The sequence below is a fragment of the Lepidochelys kempii genome, chromosome 6 (genome assembly GCF_965140265.1).
Source record: "Lepidochelys kempii isolate rLepKem1 chromosome 6, rLepKem1.hap2, whole genome shotgun sequence".
In the NCBI taxonomy this organism is placed as follows: domain Eukaryota; kingdom Metazoa; phylum Chordata; order Testudines; family Cheloniidae; genus Lepidochelys; species Lepidochelys kempii.
The window spans coordinates 11213970-11234584 of record NC_133261.1 but is presented as its reverse complement, the minus strand read 5'-3'; the positions used below and the strand labels follow the sequence as shown (position 1 = coordinate 11234584).

General features: G+C 44.1%; 1 protein-coding gene across 1 annotated transcript in view; it reads right to left on the bottom strand.

The window, feature by feature from the left end:
• LOC140913015 (uncharacterized) overlaps positions 1-20615 on the bottom strand; it is a 34208-nt gene that overhangs the window by 7300 nt on the left and 6293 nt on the right. The window contains exons 5-9 of the mRNA XM_073348590.1: positions 13248-13298; positions 8863-9523; positions 7599-7659; positions 4931-5122; positions 3273-3355 (exon numbers count right to left, since the gene is read on the bottom strand). Coding sequence (XP_073204691.1) covers positions 3273-3355; positions 4931-5122; positions 7599-7659; positions 8863-9523; positions 13248-13298 — 1048 coding nt within the window. The remainder of the gene's footprint in view (positions 1-3272; positions 3356-4930; positions 5123-7598; positions 7660-8862; positions 9524-13247; positions 13299-20615) is intronic.

Here is a 20615-nt window from a genome sequence, read left to right as displayed (position 1 = left end):
GAAGGATGGAAATATAAACCTCAAAGTATATCAGCTTCCGACTTGGACTCTCAGGGCTTTATTTTGTAGCCGTTTATGATAACAAACCAGCCCAATATGGGTGTTACTGGTTATGAGAAAGCCTCTGAGAAATTACTGAGGAAAGAGAAACTATGGCTGCAGGGCCAACCCATGTCTCAAGGGGGAGCTGTGGAGGCAGAAATCATTACATCCCCCTACAACGCAGTCTGATCCATTATTATTGTAATTTGTGTTATAATTGCACACAGCCCCTGCCCAGAAGAGCTTACAGTCAAAACAGACAAAGGGCAGGACAAGAAACTAGGCACAGAGCGGGAAAGTGACTTGCCTGAGGTCACACAGCAAGCCAGTTTTATAGCTGGGAGTGAACCCAGGTGTCCTATGCCCTAGGTCTAGGGCTCTAGCCCACACTGACTCAGTGGATTAATACAGATGGATGCTCCACCCTGCACTGGGCCTGTTATTTCGAAGCTGGGTCCACCCAGGTGTAAGGGTCAGATCACATGATCAGGGCCCACACCTGTAGTTAGAACCTTTCCTCTGTGACTCAGGCTTTAGCTACACTGGGGCTTAAGCAGCAATTCCAGCCCTGGTGCAAATCTCCCATGTAAACAGGGAAACAAGTTGTTTCCATAAACCACCAAGATTTGCATCAGTTTAACTCTGCTTCTGAGCAGGCTCCATCAGTGCAAATAGAGGGCCACTGTCCACATGGGATGAGGGGCAGATCGTGCACTTAACAGCAAGTGCCTTACAATGAACATTTGATCCCTGAGCTGGGAGGCTGCTTTGGCCTGGCCCTAAAGTTAAAGATGACTGAAGAGATTATTGCTCTTCAAATCCTTGCCCTGAACAAGATAGCACTGACCAGCCGCTTTGCATGGTTCCCACGCAGCCTGCGGCACTGGAACAAGGAACAAATTGCAGCGATCAGGACAGGAAAAAATGGGGAAGAACAAATTGTTGGCTGTAAATAAGTTGGCCCACAATTCTGCCAACCCAAAGAGTTCAAAAAAGACAAGTCAGGCCCCCAAAATATCAGAGCATCTTAAAAATGAGATTATTTTTATATAGCTACATTTTTTTAATTCTGCTTTTGGAACCTTTAGGACCCCGCCCCTCCAAACCACAAGGGCTGGAAATATACTCCCCCCTCCCCCCCAACATAAAAGCTGAGATTTTCCCATAAATACAAGGACCCAGTTGCTGGGGCTTTGAGGGGAAAAAAACAGGTAAATATCCCGACGCTTACAGTAAAAAAAAAATCACCAGAGCTGACAACACTGGGTGAACGAGTTATTTGATGCTAATAAATTAGCCCAGCTATAGCACATAGGGATTACTGGACTGCCTCAGCACCATGGTCTGTCTAGCCCAGGACTTGATACCGCAGAAGAACGAGCAAGAAACTCCACCGTTTATAGATTCATACATTTTAAGGAGAGCAGGGCCCATTGTGCCCATCCAGTCCAGCCTCCTGCCTAACCCAGGCCAGAGAATCTCACCCAGTGATTCCTGCCTCTGACCCAATAACTCCTGGCTGAGCGAGAGCACAGCCTTGAGTAACAGACACCCTATCTCCACTGACAGGCTCCCACTAATGGAAAATCCACCCAGTCCCTAGGGGAGCTGTTCCAACCATTAATTCTCCTCCCTGATAAATTATTTCTTATTCTTAGCCTGAATTAGTCTCCCTTCAGCTCCCAGCTATTGCACCTGGCTTTGCCTTTGCCTGGATGTTAAAGAGCCCTCTGCCCTCAGAAATCTCCCCCCATATTGGTGCTTAAAGACAGGGATCACGTCAGCTCTTAACCTTCTCTGAGTAAACCAAATACATTGAGCGCTGTTAGTCTCTTCATGGATGACAGGTTTTGCAGACCATGAATCATCCTTGTAGCTCTTTTCTGAACCGTAACAATTTCTCAGCATCCCTTCTGAAGTGTGGGCACAGTACCCAATAGTGGTCTCAGCAATGCCATAGAAAGAGGTACTCGATATTCCCCTGCTTACATAGCCAAAGATCAAGTTTGCCTTTTCAGTACAGCATTGCACTGGGGTCTCCTATGCCAGATGTTTTCACCTGTCCTTTCTAGAGTCACTGCTTTCCAGGATACAGGTTCCCATCCTGCATGGGTGACCCATATTCTTCATTCCCATGTGTGACCATGCATTTGGCTGGGTTCCAATGCACATTGTTCACATGAGCCCAGCTTACCAAGCAACATGGGTCTTTCTGTATCCCCACCACTAACTACCACTCCCACCTATACTTGTGTCACATTTTGTCAGCAGTGATTTTTATATTTTCTTTATGATTCATGTTCCAATTAGATTTTCAGTTAGAGGATACAGGGACAGACGCCTCCACTCCTTGCTAATAATGGAGAGCACAAGCAGATTGCGTAAAGATGCCCATATTATTATTATACTGTGGGTGCCTGTCCAGCACCCACAATTGGAAGCGGGTTTTCCAGGCAGTTAAGTCAGTGGTTAAATTTCCTAGAGCGCTAAGCACGCAGCAGCTCCCACTGAGAACAGTTAAAGTCCCCCTGGCCCTAGCATTTTGCTTGTATGTCACCTGTACTTTACTGTGTGCCTGGTGTGACTAGTTAGACTGTAGGCGCTTCAGGGCAGGGACTCTCACTGCATGTCTGTGCAGCGCCCAGCACAACTGGATCTCACATTCGGTCACTGTGTCAGCCTGTGACATGCCTGGCGTAACAGGGCCCTGATCTTGGCCACTGCGCATCTGTGCAGCGCCCAGCAAGACTGGGCCCCCTATGTGGTCACTGTGTGCCTGTGCATGACAGGGCCCAATCTCAGTGGAGATTTAGACTACACTGTAAAACAGATATCTAACAACAAAAAGATTGGCTCTTGCCTCTAAAAGGTATGCAGAGGATTTACAGATTATTCATATTTACTACTGATATCATGATACCACCAAGAGACCATAACTGAGGTCAGGATCCTGTCACTGCTAGCATTGCACAGACTGGGAATCGCTGGCCCAATAAGGGCTCCCTGCGCAACCAGCTAAAACCATTCTCCTCACTTTACTGTTGGAGAAACTCAGGCCCAGGCAGAGTCCATGACTTGTTTGAGGTCACCCACAAAGCATGTGGCAGCAGGAACTGAACCCGAGTCTCCACAGTCCCAGGCCTAGACCTTAACCCCAAGGACACCCTGGCCAAGTAGTAAGACCATCACGTGCTCAGCCCTATAAGGGGCAAACAGGCTTGGGCCATTACCTCTCCTCGCTGGGATCCTCCAGTGGAAAGGGGCCATTGCTCTCAGTATCAACCAGAAAGTCAGGGTACGTCACAGACTCCACCTAAGACAGGAGAGACAAGGGAGTGTGGAGGGATTTACGCTGGCCTGGTGGGACAGGGCAGCCCAGCTGAGATGTCCCACTGAGCCAGCTCCTCAAAGAGAGAAAGGGGTTGCTCCCAGCTCCAAGAGCCTCTGTGCTGGAAAGGCCCCCACACACCATAGGCCCCTGCCCCATAGGGAAAGTGAACACACAGGGTCCAGGGTAAATATCACAATCACATGCACATACACATAGACCCTTCCTCCAATATTGAAGGATCACACACACAAGCATTCTGGGATAAGTTACACACACTGGGGGCTGAGGCAAATCTCACACACCTGCACATACACACACTAGCATCTGCATGGATGTGCACACACACACAGGTCCCACGGTAAATCTCTCTCACACACACACAGGTCCCAAGGTAAATTACACACACTGGAATCCTGGGGGTAAACGACCCAGGCATGCGTGCAGACACACTGTGGTTCCAGGAGTAAATCACACAGGTGAGTGCACACAAGGGTCCCAGGAGTAAATCACACACACAGGTCCTGGGGGCACAGCACAGACAGACAGACACACACACACGGGTCCTGAGGGCAAATCACGCTCTCTCACACGCGGAGGTTTACAGGGACAGATCTCTCTCGCGCACACACACACACCCTGGTGTGGGGCAGGCGGGGGGACAGACGGGTCCTGTCCCCGCCGCAGGCCCCGGCCCCGGGCAGCGCGACAGGCTCCAGCAGGCCGCAGGGCCAAGCCAGCCCCGGGCCCCTTTGTCCATCTGCGCCTGCCCCGCGGCCTCCCCGCCGCGCACCCGAGCCCGGGGCGTTCCCCACCCCGCCGCGGAGCCTGGCCCGGGGCGCCCGCGGTGACAGGCCCGGGGTAAGACCCTGGAGAGACGAGAAGAGCGGGGCTGGCCTAGCCTAGCCCCCCACCCAGGCCGATCCCTTAGTGCACCGAGTCCGGGTGCGGGGGTCTCCGCAGCTTCCCCGCTACAGCCCTGCACCCTGATCCCGCTGCACATGCCCCCACCCCCCGCACTCAAATCGGGGCGTCCGAGTCCTCGTGTCTCCCCCTGCACATGGGCCCCTCCCCGGTGCCCTGAATCCAGCCGCTGAGGTCGTGGCATCTCCCCCGCCCCAGCGCCCCGCTCCCCTCCTTCCCTGGGGCCCTGAACCTGGGCGCTGAGTGCGTGGGACTCACCTTCTCCATCTCCCCCCTGTGCCCAGCGCCGGGGCCCACCGCAGCCCGCGAGGGGTTAAAAATCCACAGACAATGCTGGGGCTGGGAGGAAGGAGGTTGTGTGGGGTGGGGGTGGGGGGGGAGGAAGAGGCGCCTCCTCCCCGCTCATGCCATTGGCAGATCTGCCGTCCCCATCAGGAGCAGGCAGAGCGATTGATTTGCCTGCGTAGCGTGTGTCTGCTCCAACGCCCCCATTACCCAGGCTTCTTGCCGTGGGCCTACCCCCCCGACATTTCTGGGAGATCAGTGAGCTCCCAGCGCCCACGTGAGACGGTGTCCCCTCCCTTTCAATAACTGGGGTACTGGGTGGGGACACCCATTTCCAGCTCTGCCACTGACCTGCTTTGTGACCTTGGACATGTCACTTCCCCTCTTTGTGCCTCCATTTCCTCTCCCACTCCTTTGTCTGTCTGGTCTGTGAACAGTGTAAACGCCTAAGGGCAGGGATTGTCTCGCCCCACGGGGCCTAGAGCCTCTAGGCACTTCCGCAATACAAACAACCGATGCCTTCTGCACAGTCCCCAGGCTCAATCACGCCAGTGGCTTCTCTACAGCCTTACAGGCTGTTTGTTAGCACTTGCTGGCTGGCTGAATTTAATTAGCGCCTGCCAAAACAAATTCAAACCTAGAGTTAATTAGATTGAGCTCCATAATTCTATGTATCATTTGCACCTTTAAAGCGTAGTCTAGCCAAAGCCATAAACTCACTATGTCCCGCCTCCAATCCACTACTCTGAGCTACAGGCGTAGAGTTAGTCTACTCCAAAATATTCTCGTGTCTGGTCATTAACCAAGGTAGTGATCTGTCTCTTTTTTGTTTCTAGATGCATGTGCAATGGTTAACCACTAGCCAGGACCTAGAGATACCTAAGTTCAAATCTCTACTGTATTATAGACTCCCTGCGAGACCTTGTGCAAGTCACTTAGAGCAAGTCTATGCTAGAAACTGTTTGCTGATATAGCTGTAATAGCAGACCCTCATACTATAGACCCAATCTTCTGACAAATAAGTGCTTTTGCTGGCATAGCTTATATTGGTTCCATGAATGAAATAAGCTTAATTGACAAAAGCATTTTTATGCCAATATAACGGTGTCTAGACTAGGGCTTTTGCTTGTACAGAAGTGTTGTTTTTTAAATTGCATCCTTAACTGGTGTTACTATGCCAGCAAAAGTTTCTACTATATACTTGCCCTCAGTTTCTCTGTGCCTCAATTCTCCATCTGTAAAAATAGGAATATCTCCTTACCTCAAAAGAGTTTTGTGAAGATAAACACATTAAAGATTTACTTAGTTACTATGGTGAAGATACCTATAAAGTATCCGAGATCGACAGACATGAAAACTACATTCTTAAGATTGCAAAGTCAGATACACAAACATTAGGAAATGCCAGAGTTAAGGTTACCTGAACTTTAACTCTGCCCCTTTGTGCACGTGCATTAAAGTGCAATCTCTCCAAGGTGCTCCCAGCATTTATACTTCTTGTGACATGGACTGCCACTTACACCTGTCTGTACAGCACCTAGTGCGAATGCAACAAATAGATAATAATTGTAATGGGGCCCAATGTGATTGAGGCCTTTAGGAATTACCACAATATCAATGTTAAATAAACCAACAAACAGCAATAGTTGAATTTTTTCAAGCAAAAAAAATTTTTGTGAGAAACTGCCTTTTGAAATATAAATATTTTGTGAAAAGTTGACAGTCAAAAATGTTCTTTTGGTGCAAAAATACTCTTTCCTTTTAATTTTTATTTTAAAAATTATTTCAACATTTTTATCAAAACACTGATTTTGTTTCCCAAAAACTAGGCATTTGGTAAACAAAAAATTTCAGTACTATTTTTGATTTAAAAAAATTGTAAAGAATTCATAATAAATTGCAAAAAATACAAATTAAAATTAGATCAGTTTTAAATACTTTGAAATAAAAAATTGACATCTTTCCTTAAAATGGATTTTTTATCAGTCCTAGTTGTTAATCAACATTACTATTCATTCTATTAATAACATATTAATTGCATCATGTACTTTTTCCCCAATTGGGGCAGAGTCAAGGTTGCACAGACAACTTTAATTCTGATATTTCTTAATTTTTGAATGCTTGACTTTGTAACTTTAGAAAATCCATTTAATACAGTTTTGCAGTATAGCTGGGGGATATAGTTTCCTAGATTTTTTTTAGAACAATGACACAAAACTACCCAGAAATTCCAACATGTGGAGTTGTAATGACCCCAACATCTCCAGTGGAATTTGAATCCAGGCTTTGAAATAAATATCTAAGTGTCAGCTGAATGTTATTTACTTTGATGTGTGTGGTCCTAATAGTGATCTGCTGGTTTCTTTTCCTTGTCTAAGGTAAACAGGACTCCTGGGTTCTATTTGTGGCTCAAGGAGGGGAGTGGAATCTAGTGGGTGAGAGCAGAGGGGTAGGGTGCAAGTCAGGATGCCTGAGCTCCCAGCTCCCCTCTCTGTGCCTCAGTTTCCCCTTCTATAGAACAGGGACAATGATACTCCTTGTAAAGTGCTCTGAGGCCCACAGATGGGAACTGCTGCCTGCAGATTATTACATTTGTGTTTACCACAAATCTCAGTAACTGCTGGATATGCTGAGTAAGGAAAACAAGGCAGCTTTGAGTCCATCACTTTATGAATCCTATTGAGCAGGTGCTCCAGCATAGTGCATATGGGGAAGGATACCTCCAGGGTTTGTACTAACCTTGCTTTCCCTGCAGACGAGGTGAAGATGCAGCTGTAGAAAGCTCAGCCTTCATCCTCGGAGTCTGTCTTGGGGTTTGTAAATGTCCTTGCTGTTACTGATTGTCCCAGTTGTTATGCAGACAGATCGGGTGTGTTGGGGCCAGTGACCAAAACATCAGACAGGTGGGATTTCCAAGGAGGGGCATCTTTGTGTATTCCCAATGATTCACATTTATTTTTTTCCCAATGTATTAACATTGTTTTCCTTGTCCCTCTCTGACAGCTGGGACTCTACGCACCACACCAGCTTTTTCCAAACCAACCCGCTGACAAGTATCACCCAAAGTGAAAGGCCAGGCACTGAGCGGGATAAGGAGACCTGAGTTCTGTTCTTGGCTCTACCACTGAACTGCTATATAACCTTGGGCAAGTCCCCTCTGTGGTCAACTATTTGTTTATTCAGACAGTGAGCGCTTTTGAGCAGGGACTGTATCTCACTTTTTGTCTATGCAGCAAGGGGGCCCACATCTCAGTCACCGTGGGTCAATGCAGCACCAGGAAAAATGAAGCCTTAATCTCGGTCATGGTGCGTCTTGGCAGCAACAGAGCCAACATATCATTTGTTGTGTGCTTTGCAGCCCCTGGTTGTCGTGTGCCTGTGCCCAGCATGGCCAGGCCCTGATCTCCGTCACCACGCAAAGCGCTCAGATACTACAGCGATGGGTGCCATATGTCCCTCAGATAGATGTGTCTGTGCAGGACCTCACATGACAAGGCCCCAGTCTCCATGGGACCTTTCAAAAACTACTGTACTATAAATAATAGCAATCATAAATTAAGTCTGCCACCAGTCAACCTCCCGCAACCTACTCAGCTGTAGAAGCCTGAAAACAAAAGCTTTGAAAATCCCATAACAATCCTGTTGGTGCACTGGGCTGGAGTCTCAACCAGCCAGGATCGTATCCAAGCTCGTAGTCCGCTTAATCTATCTGGCAGAATGACCAGAATGAGATTCAGGGCAGGTGAATGCCTGGAGTGTGTTAAGGGGTGGATGGACAGGCAGAGGGGTGAGATGTATGGGGAGAGACAGTTAGATAGGTGCATGTGGTGATAAAAAGATAGAGGGGCAGTACGGGGATGAACAGGTAGAAGAGTAGGGCTAAGGAAAGACAGACAGTGTAGTGTTTATGGGGATGGGTGGATGAATAGATGGAGGGACTTGTTATGTTGTTATGGAATGGATGGATGGACAGACAAAGGGATGGTGTGTATAGGGAGTGATCAATGGGGAGAGAGAGAGAGGGAGAACATATGATTAGATAAAACATGTCTGGGGTTCGATAGAAGAACAATGCTAAGGTGCGACAGACAGAGTAGTGTTTTTGGAGATAGGTAACCTGTTTCTTCTCTATCCAGGAGAACAATGCAGTAGTCCCATCATCTCTGCATTGCAGTACTGTTGTTAAGTTGTGGCACTGGGGCCATTCCCATCTCACATGTACTGGGAACCCCCAGCTGCATCACAACCCCTTGTTACAGCAGACTCTGCCTCTTGTCCCCAACTAAGCTGGCGCTGTGCGCTTTCTGCAAGCCTCTGGCCTCTCCTTCTTGCTGCACCGCTGGTGAGAAATGAGTAGCCCCCTGCTGCGGAAGGCCTCCCCGCATCCCGCACACCGGTAGACCCTCTCGGCCGCATGGAGCCTCTGGTGCCTTGTCAGATTGGAGTTGCGCCCAAAGCTCTTGCCACACTGGTGGCAGCGGTGGGGTTTCTCGCCAGTGTGGATCTGCTGGTGTCTTGTTAGGGTGGAGCTCTGGCTAAAGCTCTTTCCGCACTCACTGCACGTGAAGGGGCGTTCACCACGGTGAATCACCTGGTGGATCAGGAGGTGGGAGTTCCGGACAAAGCTTTTCCCACACTCAGTGCAGTGGTGGGGCCGGTCCCCCCGGTGGATCCGCTTGTGTCTCAGCAGGTCAGAGCTGCGGCAAAAGGTTTTCCCACACTCAGGACATTTGAAAGGCCTGGGCTGGGGTTCGGGCTTCCCCAAATCTGGTAGGGGTGGGGCTGGTTCCACCTGCCTTTTCCCAGTGGGGCTCCCATGTTGCCTCCCCACCCTGCGCTGAGTCCGTGATGCCTTCCCTTTGTATCTTCCCAGGGACACCCTGCGTGGTCCTGCCATCTCTGTCTCCTCCTGCTGGGGACTTGCGCTCAGCACCACATCACCTGCTGGAATGAGAGGAGAGAGAATCCAGAGGTAAGTGGGGGGCGGGGGGAAGATGTGTTGCCAGCTTTCATGATATTTGCTCTCAAAGCGCCCAGTTCCTGGAGTCATGTGATTACTGGAAAATCATCATTTTTTTTAAGTGAGTCAATTCCTAGCCCTACTGTTTGAGGAGCAAACCTGGAAAATTTTAACCCCTAATGGCTCAAAATCCAGAAGGTGAATAAACAGAACCCAGAATGTACTAGTATTTTTTAAAAATCATGTTTTTTAAGCATTTTGGGGTTTGTGATATTTGTAAAGGAGACTGCAACTGTTACAGATCTGAAATCTAGAGCCAAACTCACTCCCTCCTCCCCACCGCACACATACTGAACCCTTTTCAAAGAGAAGGGAGCAATTTAGCTATTCCAAAACTCAGTGGGGGTTGAGTGACTGACTCCTTCAGGGTCCATCATTAGTCAGTATTTTCATAAATGACTTGGATAATAGAGGAGAGAGTATGCTCATAAAATCTGCAGATGACACCAAGCTGGGAGGGGTTGTAAGCACTTTGGTGAACAGGCTTAGAATTCAAAATGACCGTAACAAATTGGAGAATTGGTCTGAATTCAACAAGATGAAATTCAATAAAGATAAGTACAAAGTACTTCACTAAGGAAAGAAAGATCTACACACAACTACGAAATGGAGAATAACTAGCTAGGTAGGAGCACTGCTGAAATGGATCTGGGGTTATAGGGGATCACAAATTGAATATAAGTCAACAATGCGATGCAGTGGCAAAAAAACCACTAGTATCATTCTGGGGTGCATTAACAGGAGTGTTATATGTAAGACACAGAAGGTAATTGTCCTGCTCTACTCAGCACTGGGGAGGCCTCAGCTGGATCCTGTGCCCAATTCTGGGCTCCACATTTTAGGAATGATGTGGACAAAATGAAAAGAGTCCAAAGAAGAGCAACAAACACGATAAAGGAGTTAGAAAACCTGACCTATGAGGAAAGGTTAAAAAACTGGTCATGTTTAGTTTTGAAAAAGCAAAGGGGAACCTGATAACAGTCTTCAAATATGATAAGGGCTGTTATAAAGAGAACTGTGATCAATTCAGTGGACATGGAGAACAAGTAATGGGCTTAATCTGCATGAAGGAAGATTTAGGTTAGCTATTCGGAAACTTTCTAACTATGAAGGTAGTTACATTCTGGAATAAGTTTCTGAGGGAGGTTGTGGAATCCCCGTCATTGGAGGTTTAAAAGAACAAGTCGGACAAACACCTGTCAGGGATAGTCTAGGTTTATTTGGTTCTGCCTCAGCACAAGGGACTGGACTTGATGATTCTCAAGGTCCCTTCCATCCCTACATTTCTATGATTCTATGAGTTTAAGGGTTTGCTCTGAGAATTAAAAAGGAATTTATTTGTAGATTTTAAGGCCACTATGTGAATACCTTCACCTACAGGTCAAAACCCAGAAGTGTTATCATTATAATAGGACAGTGCCATCCTAATGTATCTGAAGAAGCAAGGAGGTATTACCCATTCCTGACACTCAGAGCATGTGAATCTCCCATATAACTATATCCCAGACATTGCAAGATATTTACGTGTCAGATATGGTAAACATTCATATGTCCCTTCATGCTTTGGCCACCATTCCACAGGACATGCTTCCATGTTGGTGACGCTCGTTAAAAAAATAACGCATTAATTAGATTTCTGACTGAACTCCTTGTGGAAAATTGTATGTCTTCTGCTCTGTGTTTTACCTGCATTCTGCCATATATTTCATGTTATAGCAGTCTCAAATGATGACTCAGCATGTTGTTTGTTTTAAGAACACTTTGACTGCAGATTTGACGAAACGCAAAGAAGGTACCAATGTGAGATTTCTAAAGATAGCTACAGCACTTGACCCAAGGTTTAAGAATCTGAAGAGCCTTCTAAAATATGAGAGGGACGGGGTTTGGAGCATGCTTTCAGAAGTCTTAAAAGAGCAACACTCCGATGCGGAAACTACAGAACCCAAACCACCAAAAAAGAAAATCAACCTTCTGCTGGTGGCATCTGACTCAGATGATGAAAATGAACATGTGTTGGTCTGCACTGCTTTGGATCGTTATCAGGAAGAACCCATCATCAGCATGGATGCATGTCCTCTGGAATGGTGGTTGAAACATGAAGGGACATATGAATCTTTAGCGAAAATGGCACATAAATATCTTGCAACCCTGGCTACAATAGTGCCATGTGAATGTCTGTTCTCACTTTCAGGTGACACTGTAAATAAGAAGCGGGCAGCATTATTTCCCGTAAATATAAACAAACTTGTCTAAATGATTTGCTGAACAAGAAGCAGGACTGAATGAACGTTCAGGCTCTAAAGTTTTACATTGTTTTGTTTTTGACTGCAGTTATATAACAAAAAAAATTCTACATCTGTAAGTTGCGCTTTCACGATAAAGAGATTGCGCTATGGTACTTGTATGAGGTGAACTGAAAAATACTAATTTTTTTGTTTATCATTTTTACAGTGAAAATCTCTGTAATAAAAATAATGTAAAGTGAGCACTGTACACTTTGTAGTAACTGAAATCAATATATTTGAAAATATAGAAAAACATCCAAAATATTTAATACATTTCAATTGGTATTCTATTGTTTAACAGTGTGATTAAAACTGCATTTAATCATGATTAATTTTTTGAGTTAATTGCGTGAGTCAACTGCGATCAATCAACAGCCCTACTTTGTATATTTTGACATGTGGATAATTTGTATTTTAACTGTTATAAGCTTTAACTTTTTGAATCTTTGTGTCTATTGTCATTTAATAATTATTGCCTCCTGCCCAAGTTGTCTGATTCCCTCATAATTTCCTGTAACTTTGAAAATTTAAATCATTAAAAACAAAAAATGCTTAAAAACAAACTGATATTATCTGTCTACATTATAAAAAAAATGAAAATCAAATTCTGCCAAGCTTAATTATAATACAGTCTTTAATTACATGATCACATACACTTTTTTCCACAGGACCCCTGTCTCCTTTAGTGCATAGGATGGTCTGTGTCATGGGGATGAGTCAGGGTTTTGTAACAAAGGCGGCTGTACGACAGTTGGCTCATTTGTCGCTGAAGTCGGAAGGTGTACAGAGAATGAGGCAAGGGATTGAAGGAAGAGGTCTCTTGGTTGAGGCAGTTAAATGCCGCCCTAGAGAAATAGATTCTGTTCTTGCCTCTGCCATAGAGTTCCTATGTGATGCTAGGCAAGTCACTAAACCAAATTTTCACAGGTGGCCATTGTGTGTTTCTCATTTTCTGGGTCCCCAGCCTGAGTCACCAGGGGTCAGAGCTGCAGATGTGCTGAGCACTCCGCTGTAACTTAGATCAATAGCTGTGCTTTGATAATATCCAGTGCTATAAAAATGCTAAGTAATCTGGGCCTGGCAATCTCAAATTTGAAACCCGAATTTGGTAGAGACTTTTTGATAACTTTGACCTTCATTCCATAGATCTAAAGTGGGGATAATACTATTTCACCTCACAGGGGTTTATGAAGAGAAATGCATTAATGTTTGTAAAAAACTAAGATATATGATGAAAGCAGCATAAAAAAGTCCATGAGGAAATTAATAATTCTGTATTCAATGCAGGGTTTGGATGGTGTGCAGTGAATAATGTCTGAAGCCCCACTCTGAAGGTGAAGGATAAAAAGAAATATTAACCTACCCATCATCCTGTGTTCACCATCCATTATGTGCTCTGAATGAGGCAGGGGGCCTGTGGAAAAAAACAGTATGCAACAATGTAATTAAAGAGCGTATCATCATGCGTATGCATGAGGACAAATTATAGGTTAATTGATTTTAAGTCTTGGAGTGACTGTTACGATTATCTGGTCTGTCCTCCTGCATAACCCAAGCCAGAGAATTTCACCCTGTGATTCCTATATTGAATCTCTGTGCATGTGAATCTCTAGTCAGCATGTTGGGGGCTTAGTTTCTTACATCAGATGCTGTGGATGCCTCCCTTGTAATCTGGGAGTTTGGTTTGAGCAACTGCTGCTCACTTGGGTTTTAACTTTTCCTCTCTAATTTTTGAATAGTGATATAAATCCCGCAGACGTTAATGTTTTTTCCTCATAATGAAATATTGATCCTAAAATCCCCTCAAATTCCTCTCATTGTCTAATTATTAAATATTGATAGAAAAATCTCAAAATTCACATTTTCCCTCTCTAATTACTGAAGGAGATGAAATCCCCTCTGTTCGTGAGGGAAACTGTTGCTCTGGTTTAATTATCCCAAAGTGGGGGCAGAGGGGCTTAAACTCCCTAAGGATCAACTTTTTCTCTTATCTTCGAGGGAGGGTCACAAGAAGAGAAAGGGAAAGCAGGTGTCCATGAGAAGGGATTGGCTACCCAAGGAGTTATTCCAGAATATTTTCTGTGGAATACTCTTATTCCAGAAAAAGAGTACCTTGACCCGCTATAGTCCAATCCACCTTTGAAAATGGCTTAAGCTAAACAGGAACAAGGAGGCACTCTTCTCTGGCGTAACAGTGTCCACAGAAAGAGTTATTCTGGAATAGATTTTCAAGTCACTCCCTGTCTTAATCCCAATTAACTTTCAAGTATAAAGAAGCCCTGATGAGTCTGCCCAGCCCCAATTTAATCCATCCTAGCTGCTCCTCAGACCCCAACGACCCAACCTAGCTCCCCACCTCCCCCTGCCATTCACTCACCCATCCCCCTCTGATATCCCCTCCCAACTGCCAGAGAATTCTCCGGAACTTTTAAGGTCCCTTCTAGCCCTACATTTCTATGATTGTACAATGCACTCCCCCCACCCCCGAAATACACCTCTCTCAAAGCACAGGACTCCTTATTGCCTATATCAATGACAGGGCCAAGCCACGGTGGCAGGGGATGGGGTAGGGACTGTCTAGCTATTGACTGAAATCTCCATGGGGACATGGGAGATCAGGTGGAGAGTGATTTCATCCCCTTTTCCTCTAAGTATCAATGATTGTTGGAAAATCTTAATTTTCCCCTCAGATTTTTCCATTTCTCTCTAATTTTGAATATTGATAGAAAACTCCCTCTAGTCTGACTTCCTGTACGTTGTAGGCCACAGAACCTCCCCCGGTTTCTCCTGTAATAGAACCTTAATCTCTGGCTGTGTTACTGAAGGCCTCAAATCAGGGTTTAAAGACTTCAAGTTACAGAGAATTCACCATTTACACTAGTTTAAACCTGCAAGTGACCTGTGACCCATGCTGCAGAGGAAGTCAAAAAACAAAAACAAAACCCCAGAGTCTCTGCTAATCTGATCCAGAGGAAAATTCCTTCCCAACCCCAAATATGATGATCAGTTAGACCCTGAGCATGTGGGTAAGATCCACCAACCAGACACCAGGGAAAGAATTCTCCGTAGTAACTTAGAGCCCTTCCAATCTAGTGTCCCATCACTGCCATTGGGGATATTTGCTGCTAGCAGTTGCAGATTGCCTACATGCCATTGTAGGCAGTCTCATCATACCAATTCCTCCTCCAAATTATCAAGCTCAGTATTGAAGCCAGTTAGATTTTTTGCCCCCACTGCTCCCTCTGGAAGGCTCCCTCTGATGGTTAGAAAGCTTCACTTAACTTCAAGCCAAAACTTGTCGATGGCCAGTTTATATCCATTTGTTCTTGTGTCCACATTGTATTTTTGTGGCACTTAACTTAAATACACTAGAACCTCAGAGTTATGAACACCAGAGTTATGAACTGACCAGTCAACCACTCAGCTCATTTGGAACTGGAAGTAGGCAATCAAGCAGTAGAGACCCAAAAAAGAAGCCAATACTGTACAGTACAGAACTGTGTTAAATGTAAACTACTAAAAAAATAAAGTTTAAAAGAAAGATTTGACAAGTAAGTAAACTCTTTCTGTGCTTCTTTCATTTAAATTAAGATGGTTAAGGCAGCATTTTTCTTCTGCATAATAAAGTTTCAAAGCTGCAATAAGTCAATGTTCAGTTGTAGACTTTTGAAAAAACAACCATAATGTTTTGTTCAGGTTTACGAACATTTCAGAGATATGAACATTTCAGAGTTACAAACAACTTCTGTTCCCGAGGTGTTTCTAACCCTGAGGTTCTACTGTAACTTCTCTCTCTCCCCCTGCTATTTATCCCTCTGATGTATTTATAGAGAGCAATCATATCTCCCCTCAGCCTTCTTTTGGTTAGGTTAAACTCTTTGAGTCTCCTCTCATAAGATAGATTTTCCATTCCTCGGATCATCCTAGTATCCATTCTCTGCACCTGTTCCAGTCTGAATTCATCTTTCTTAAACACGAGAGACCAGAACTGCACACAGTATTCCAGATAATGTCTCACTAGTGCCTTGTATGATGGTACTTCCCTGTCTCTACTGCAAATACCTAGCCTGATGCATCCTCACACTGCATTAGCTTTTTCATGGCCACATCACATTGGTGGCTCATAGTCATCATGTGATCAACCCACACAACTAGGTCTTTCTCCTCTTCTGTCACTTCCAGCTGATACGTTCCCAGTTTAGTAAAATTTCTTGTTGTTAGTCCCTAAATCCATGACTTTGCACTATTAAATTCCATCCCATTTCTTTTACTCCCATTTTCAAGATCATCCAGATCTTCTTGTATTATATTCTAGTTCTTCTTCTTATTGGTAATACCTCTCAATTTTGAGTCATCTGCAAATTTTATTAGCTCACTCCCAATTTTTGTGCCAAGGTCAGTAATAAAAATGTTAAATAAGATTGGTCCCAAGACCAATCCCATAGGAACTCCATTAGTAACCTCCCTCCAGCCTCACAGTTCACCTTTCAGAATGACCCATTGTAGTCTCCCCTTTAACCAGTTCCTTATCCACCTTTCAGTTCTCATAGTAATCCCCATCTTCTCCAATTTAACTAATAATTTCCCATGTGGAACTATATCAACGCCTTACTGAAATCCAGGTAGATTAAATCTATTGCATGTCCTTTGTCTAAAAAATCAGTTATCTTCCCAAAGAGATCAGGTCAGTCTGGCATGATCTACCCTTTGTAAAACCATGGTGTATTTTATCCCAACTACCTTTAAGCTCTATCTGCTTAACTACTTTCTCTTTCAAAATTTGTTCCAAGACCTTGCATACAACTGAGGTCAAACTAACAGGCCTGTAGTTTCCCGGATCACCGTTTTTTTCCTTTCTTAAAAATAAATACTATTTTTGCAATTCTCCAGTAATAGGGTACCACCCCCAAGTTTACAGGTTCATTACAAATCCTTGCTATTGGGCTTGCAATTTCATGTGCCAGTTCCTTTAATATTCTTGGATGGCAATTATCCAGGCTCCTTGATTTTGTCCCATTAAGCTGTTTGAGTCTGACTTCCACCTCGGATGTGATAATTTTTACTTCTATATCCTTATTCCATTAGCAACCCTGTCACTACCCCCAAGCTCTTCGTTAGCCTCATTAAAACCAGAGGCAAAGCATTTGTTTGGGTTGTTGGGCCATGCCTAGATTATCCTTAATTTCCACCCATCCTTCGTGTTCAGCCCTCCCACATCTTCTTTCCTTATTTTCTGTTTCTTTATATGGCTGTAGAACCTTTTTACTATTGGTTTTAATTCCATTTGCAACGTCCAGCTCTGATTGGCTTTCAGCAGTTCTCACTTTATCCCTACACTTTCTGATCTCCAAGAGATAGCTCTCCTTGCTGATCAATCCCATCTTCCATTTCTTGTAGACTTTCTGCTTTCTCTTGAGATGCTTGCTCATCCAGGTTGGTCTGAAACCTTTCCCTATGATTTTTTTTCCCTTGCTTGGGGTGCAGGCTTCAGATAATTTCTGTAACTTTCACTTAAAGTAATTCTAAGCCTTCTCCATCTTCAGATCCTTGAGTTCTTCAGTCCAGCCCACTTCCCTAACTAATTAGCTTAATTTTTTAAGGTTTGCCCTTTTGAAATTAAGGACCCTAGTTGCAGTTCTATTTTTGTTTATCCTTCCTTTTAGTTTAAACTGAATTAGCTCATGATCACTCAAACCCAGGTTGTCCTCTACAACTAGTTGTTTGAGGTCCTCAGTACTCACCAATACCAAATTAAAAATGGCATCACCTCTTGCGGCTTCAGCAATTATTTGGTGGAGAAATCTGTCAGTTATCACATCCAGGAAAACCCAGGCTCTACTATTATTAGTAGCACTTGTCCTTCAATCTAGTTCTTGGAAGTTAAAGTCTCCCATAATCATACAATGCCCAGTAGTATTTATTTAATTAAAACCATTAAAAGGTCTCTCTCTATATCCAAATCAGATCCCGGGGTCTGTAACACACTCCAAGTCCTATCTCAGGGAAAACTTTAGTAGCTTTCTTCCCCAAAGTGATTTTGGCCGAAACTAACTTTCTTATCCATTCCATCACTTCTAATTTCTTTACAGTCTACCTCATAATTAGCATACAATGCTACTCCACCACGTTTGTTGTCATTTCTGTCTTTCCTGAACAGCCCATACCCTTCAATCCCTGTACTCCAGTCATGACTACTAGTCCATCATGTTTCTGTTATCCCTATAATATCTGGTTTCTCTTCTTGCACCAGTAGTTCTAGTTCCTTCATTTTGTTACCCAGGCTCCTTGCATTGGTGTAAAAACATCTTGACTGGTGTTGCTGCTGTTCCCTCATTGCTGCCCTCTCCTAACTGTCACAGAACCTGCCATCCTCATCTCCCAACTGCCAAACAACTGCCCTTCCACCACCGCTTCCCTCTTCCAACTGTCATGGAACCTTCCAGCCTCATCTCCCAACTGCCAAACAACTGCCCTTCCACCACCGCTTCCCTCTTCCAACTGTCATGGAACCTTGCAGCCTCATCTCCCAACTGCCAAACAACTGCCCTTCCACCACCGCTTCCCTCTCCCAGCTGTCATGGAACCTTCCAGCCTCATCTCCCAACTGCCAAACAGCCCCTTTACATGCTGCTGTCCCTCCCAACCGTTTTCCTGCTCCATCCTCCCCACCCTTCTCCTGTCACAGCCATTTTGCCCTGTGCTCCTGGCTGCCTGTGCAAATGTTTGGTTGGGAACAAACCCTCACTTTCTCTAATTATCAAACGGATGTACAGTCTCCTCATATTTTACCACATTTCTATATCCCCCTTTTTAACTTCTGGTTTTAGAGGGAAACAATTGCCCTTAGTTGACATATCTTTTAGCCTGTCAACTTTCAAATATAAGACTTACTATGTGACAAAGGTCCAAAAGCATTAATAGAAATATACTATTAATTTAAATTAATAAATTATTAATATAAATCCCCTGGGATTTTACCCCTTGCCTCCCCCATCTAATTATCCAGTACTTATGGAAAATCTCAATTTCCCTCTCAGGTTTTGCCATTTTTGTCTAATTCTTGAATATCAATAGAAAATCCCAATGTGCTTTTCTCTAAGTAATGACCAAACATTGATCAGATTCCTCAGATCCCCCCAATAATTAAATATCAATATAAAGTCCCCTCAGACTATGCCCCTCTACATATCAATCAGTTATGTGACATCTCCTCAGACTGCCATTTTCTGTTTAATTATCCAATATTCATATTTGATATGAATAGCAAAGCTCTTTCAGATTTGGGGGTTTCCCACCCTTTTAAAGTGCCATAAATTCTCCTTATTTTGGAGGGGAAATGTTGCCTTGAGTCATTACCTCAGTTCTCCTTAGCTACCTGCTTCCCTAGATTGGTGGAGTCCCTTGACACCCTTGAACAGGCAACCTTAATTTCAGCATTTCCTAACTTTTGCTGCTGGACTTTGTAATTTTAATGTTCTTTTAACGTAGGTTTTTTAATGTTATTGATTAATACATGCTGCCTAGTGTATAAATATGCATCATGTAATGTATTAAGCACCATTAAGCACAAATATTGTAACAATGATATAGCCTAAACTGACCTATACCATAATCTTGTACACTTATACTAAGTATCCCTAACACCTTGAATTAGCTGAAGTAAACCTTGGCTTGAGTAGATAGAAAAACCGTCAGTATCCAGACAGATGATTACATCTTCATGACGGTAGGAAAGGAGTTACACACAAACCTAGGAGGTGCTTTCAAGTCCCTTAGTACTTGGAATGCATGTGCTCAAAACAAAAATAATGGTGCATCGTGACCTGAAAGACATAGGGTGACCAGATGTCCCAATTTTATAGGGACAGTCCCGATTTTTGGGTCTTTTTCTTATATAGGCTCCTATTACCCCCCACCCCTTGTCCTGATTTGTCACATTTGCTGTCTGGTCACCCTAGAAAGACATGGGTTCAGAACAAAAGATAAAGGAGTAAATCTGGTATCAAAACCAAACAAGGTAGAAAGCTGATTAATTAAATCCAGTTTCAAATGACGTATGTGATGCCTTTTACTGGTAAAAAAGTAGGGTACAAAAGAATGGCTTTAGGGGTGTAACTCTGGGAGGACACCTGTGTGAGATTAATATAACTTCGCTGCATGGGACTGATCCTCAGAAACTGGTATCATATAGTACCTTTTTCCTGTACCATATTGATAAACCTGCCTGACATGTAATATTTGGTCTCGGGAGTATATTTCATAACACAATAACAAGCCAAAGTATAGTCAAGCAATTGACTATACAATTTATCAACAGTGTAATAAAAAAAAAAACAGATCAAGCTTCTTGAACCTCCCACTGTAAGACATTTTCCAGACCTCAAATAATTCTTACAATCTTGTATTCCTTTTCTTACACTTGTTCTTGTAGTTCTTTTCTGAATCCTTTCCAGTTTGTCAAAGTCCTGTGTGAAGTGTGGACACCAAAACTGACACACAGTATCCAGCAATGGTCTCACTAATGCCATACACAGAAGCAACATCCCTTTCTCGGTCCTACTTCATATTCTCCTGCTTATACATATGAAGGCTGCATTCAGCCTCCCAGCTACACTATTGCACTGGGAGCTCATGTTCATTTGTTTACCTATCATGACCCCTAAGTCCTTTTCAGTATCGCTGCATTCCACGATACTATCCCCATCCAGGGAATGTAACCTACATTTTTCAT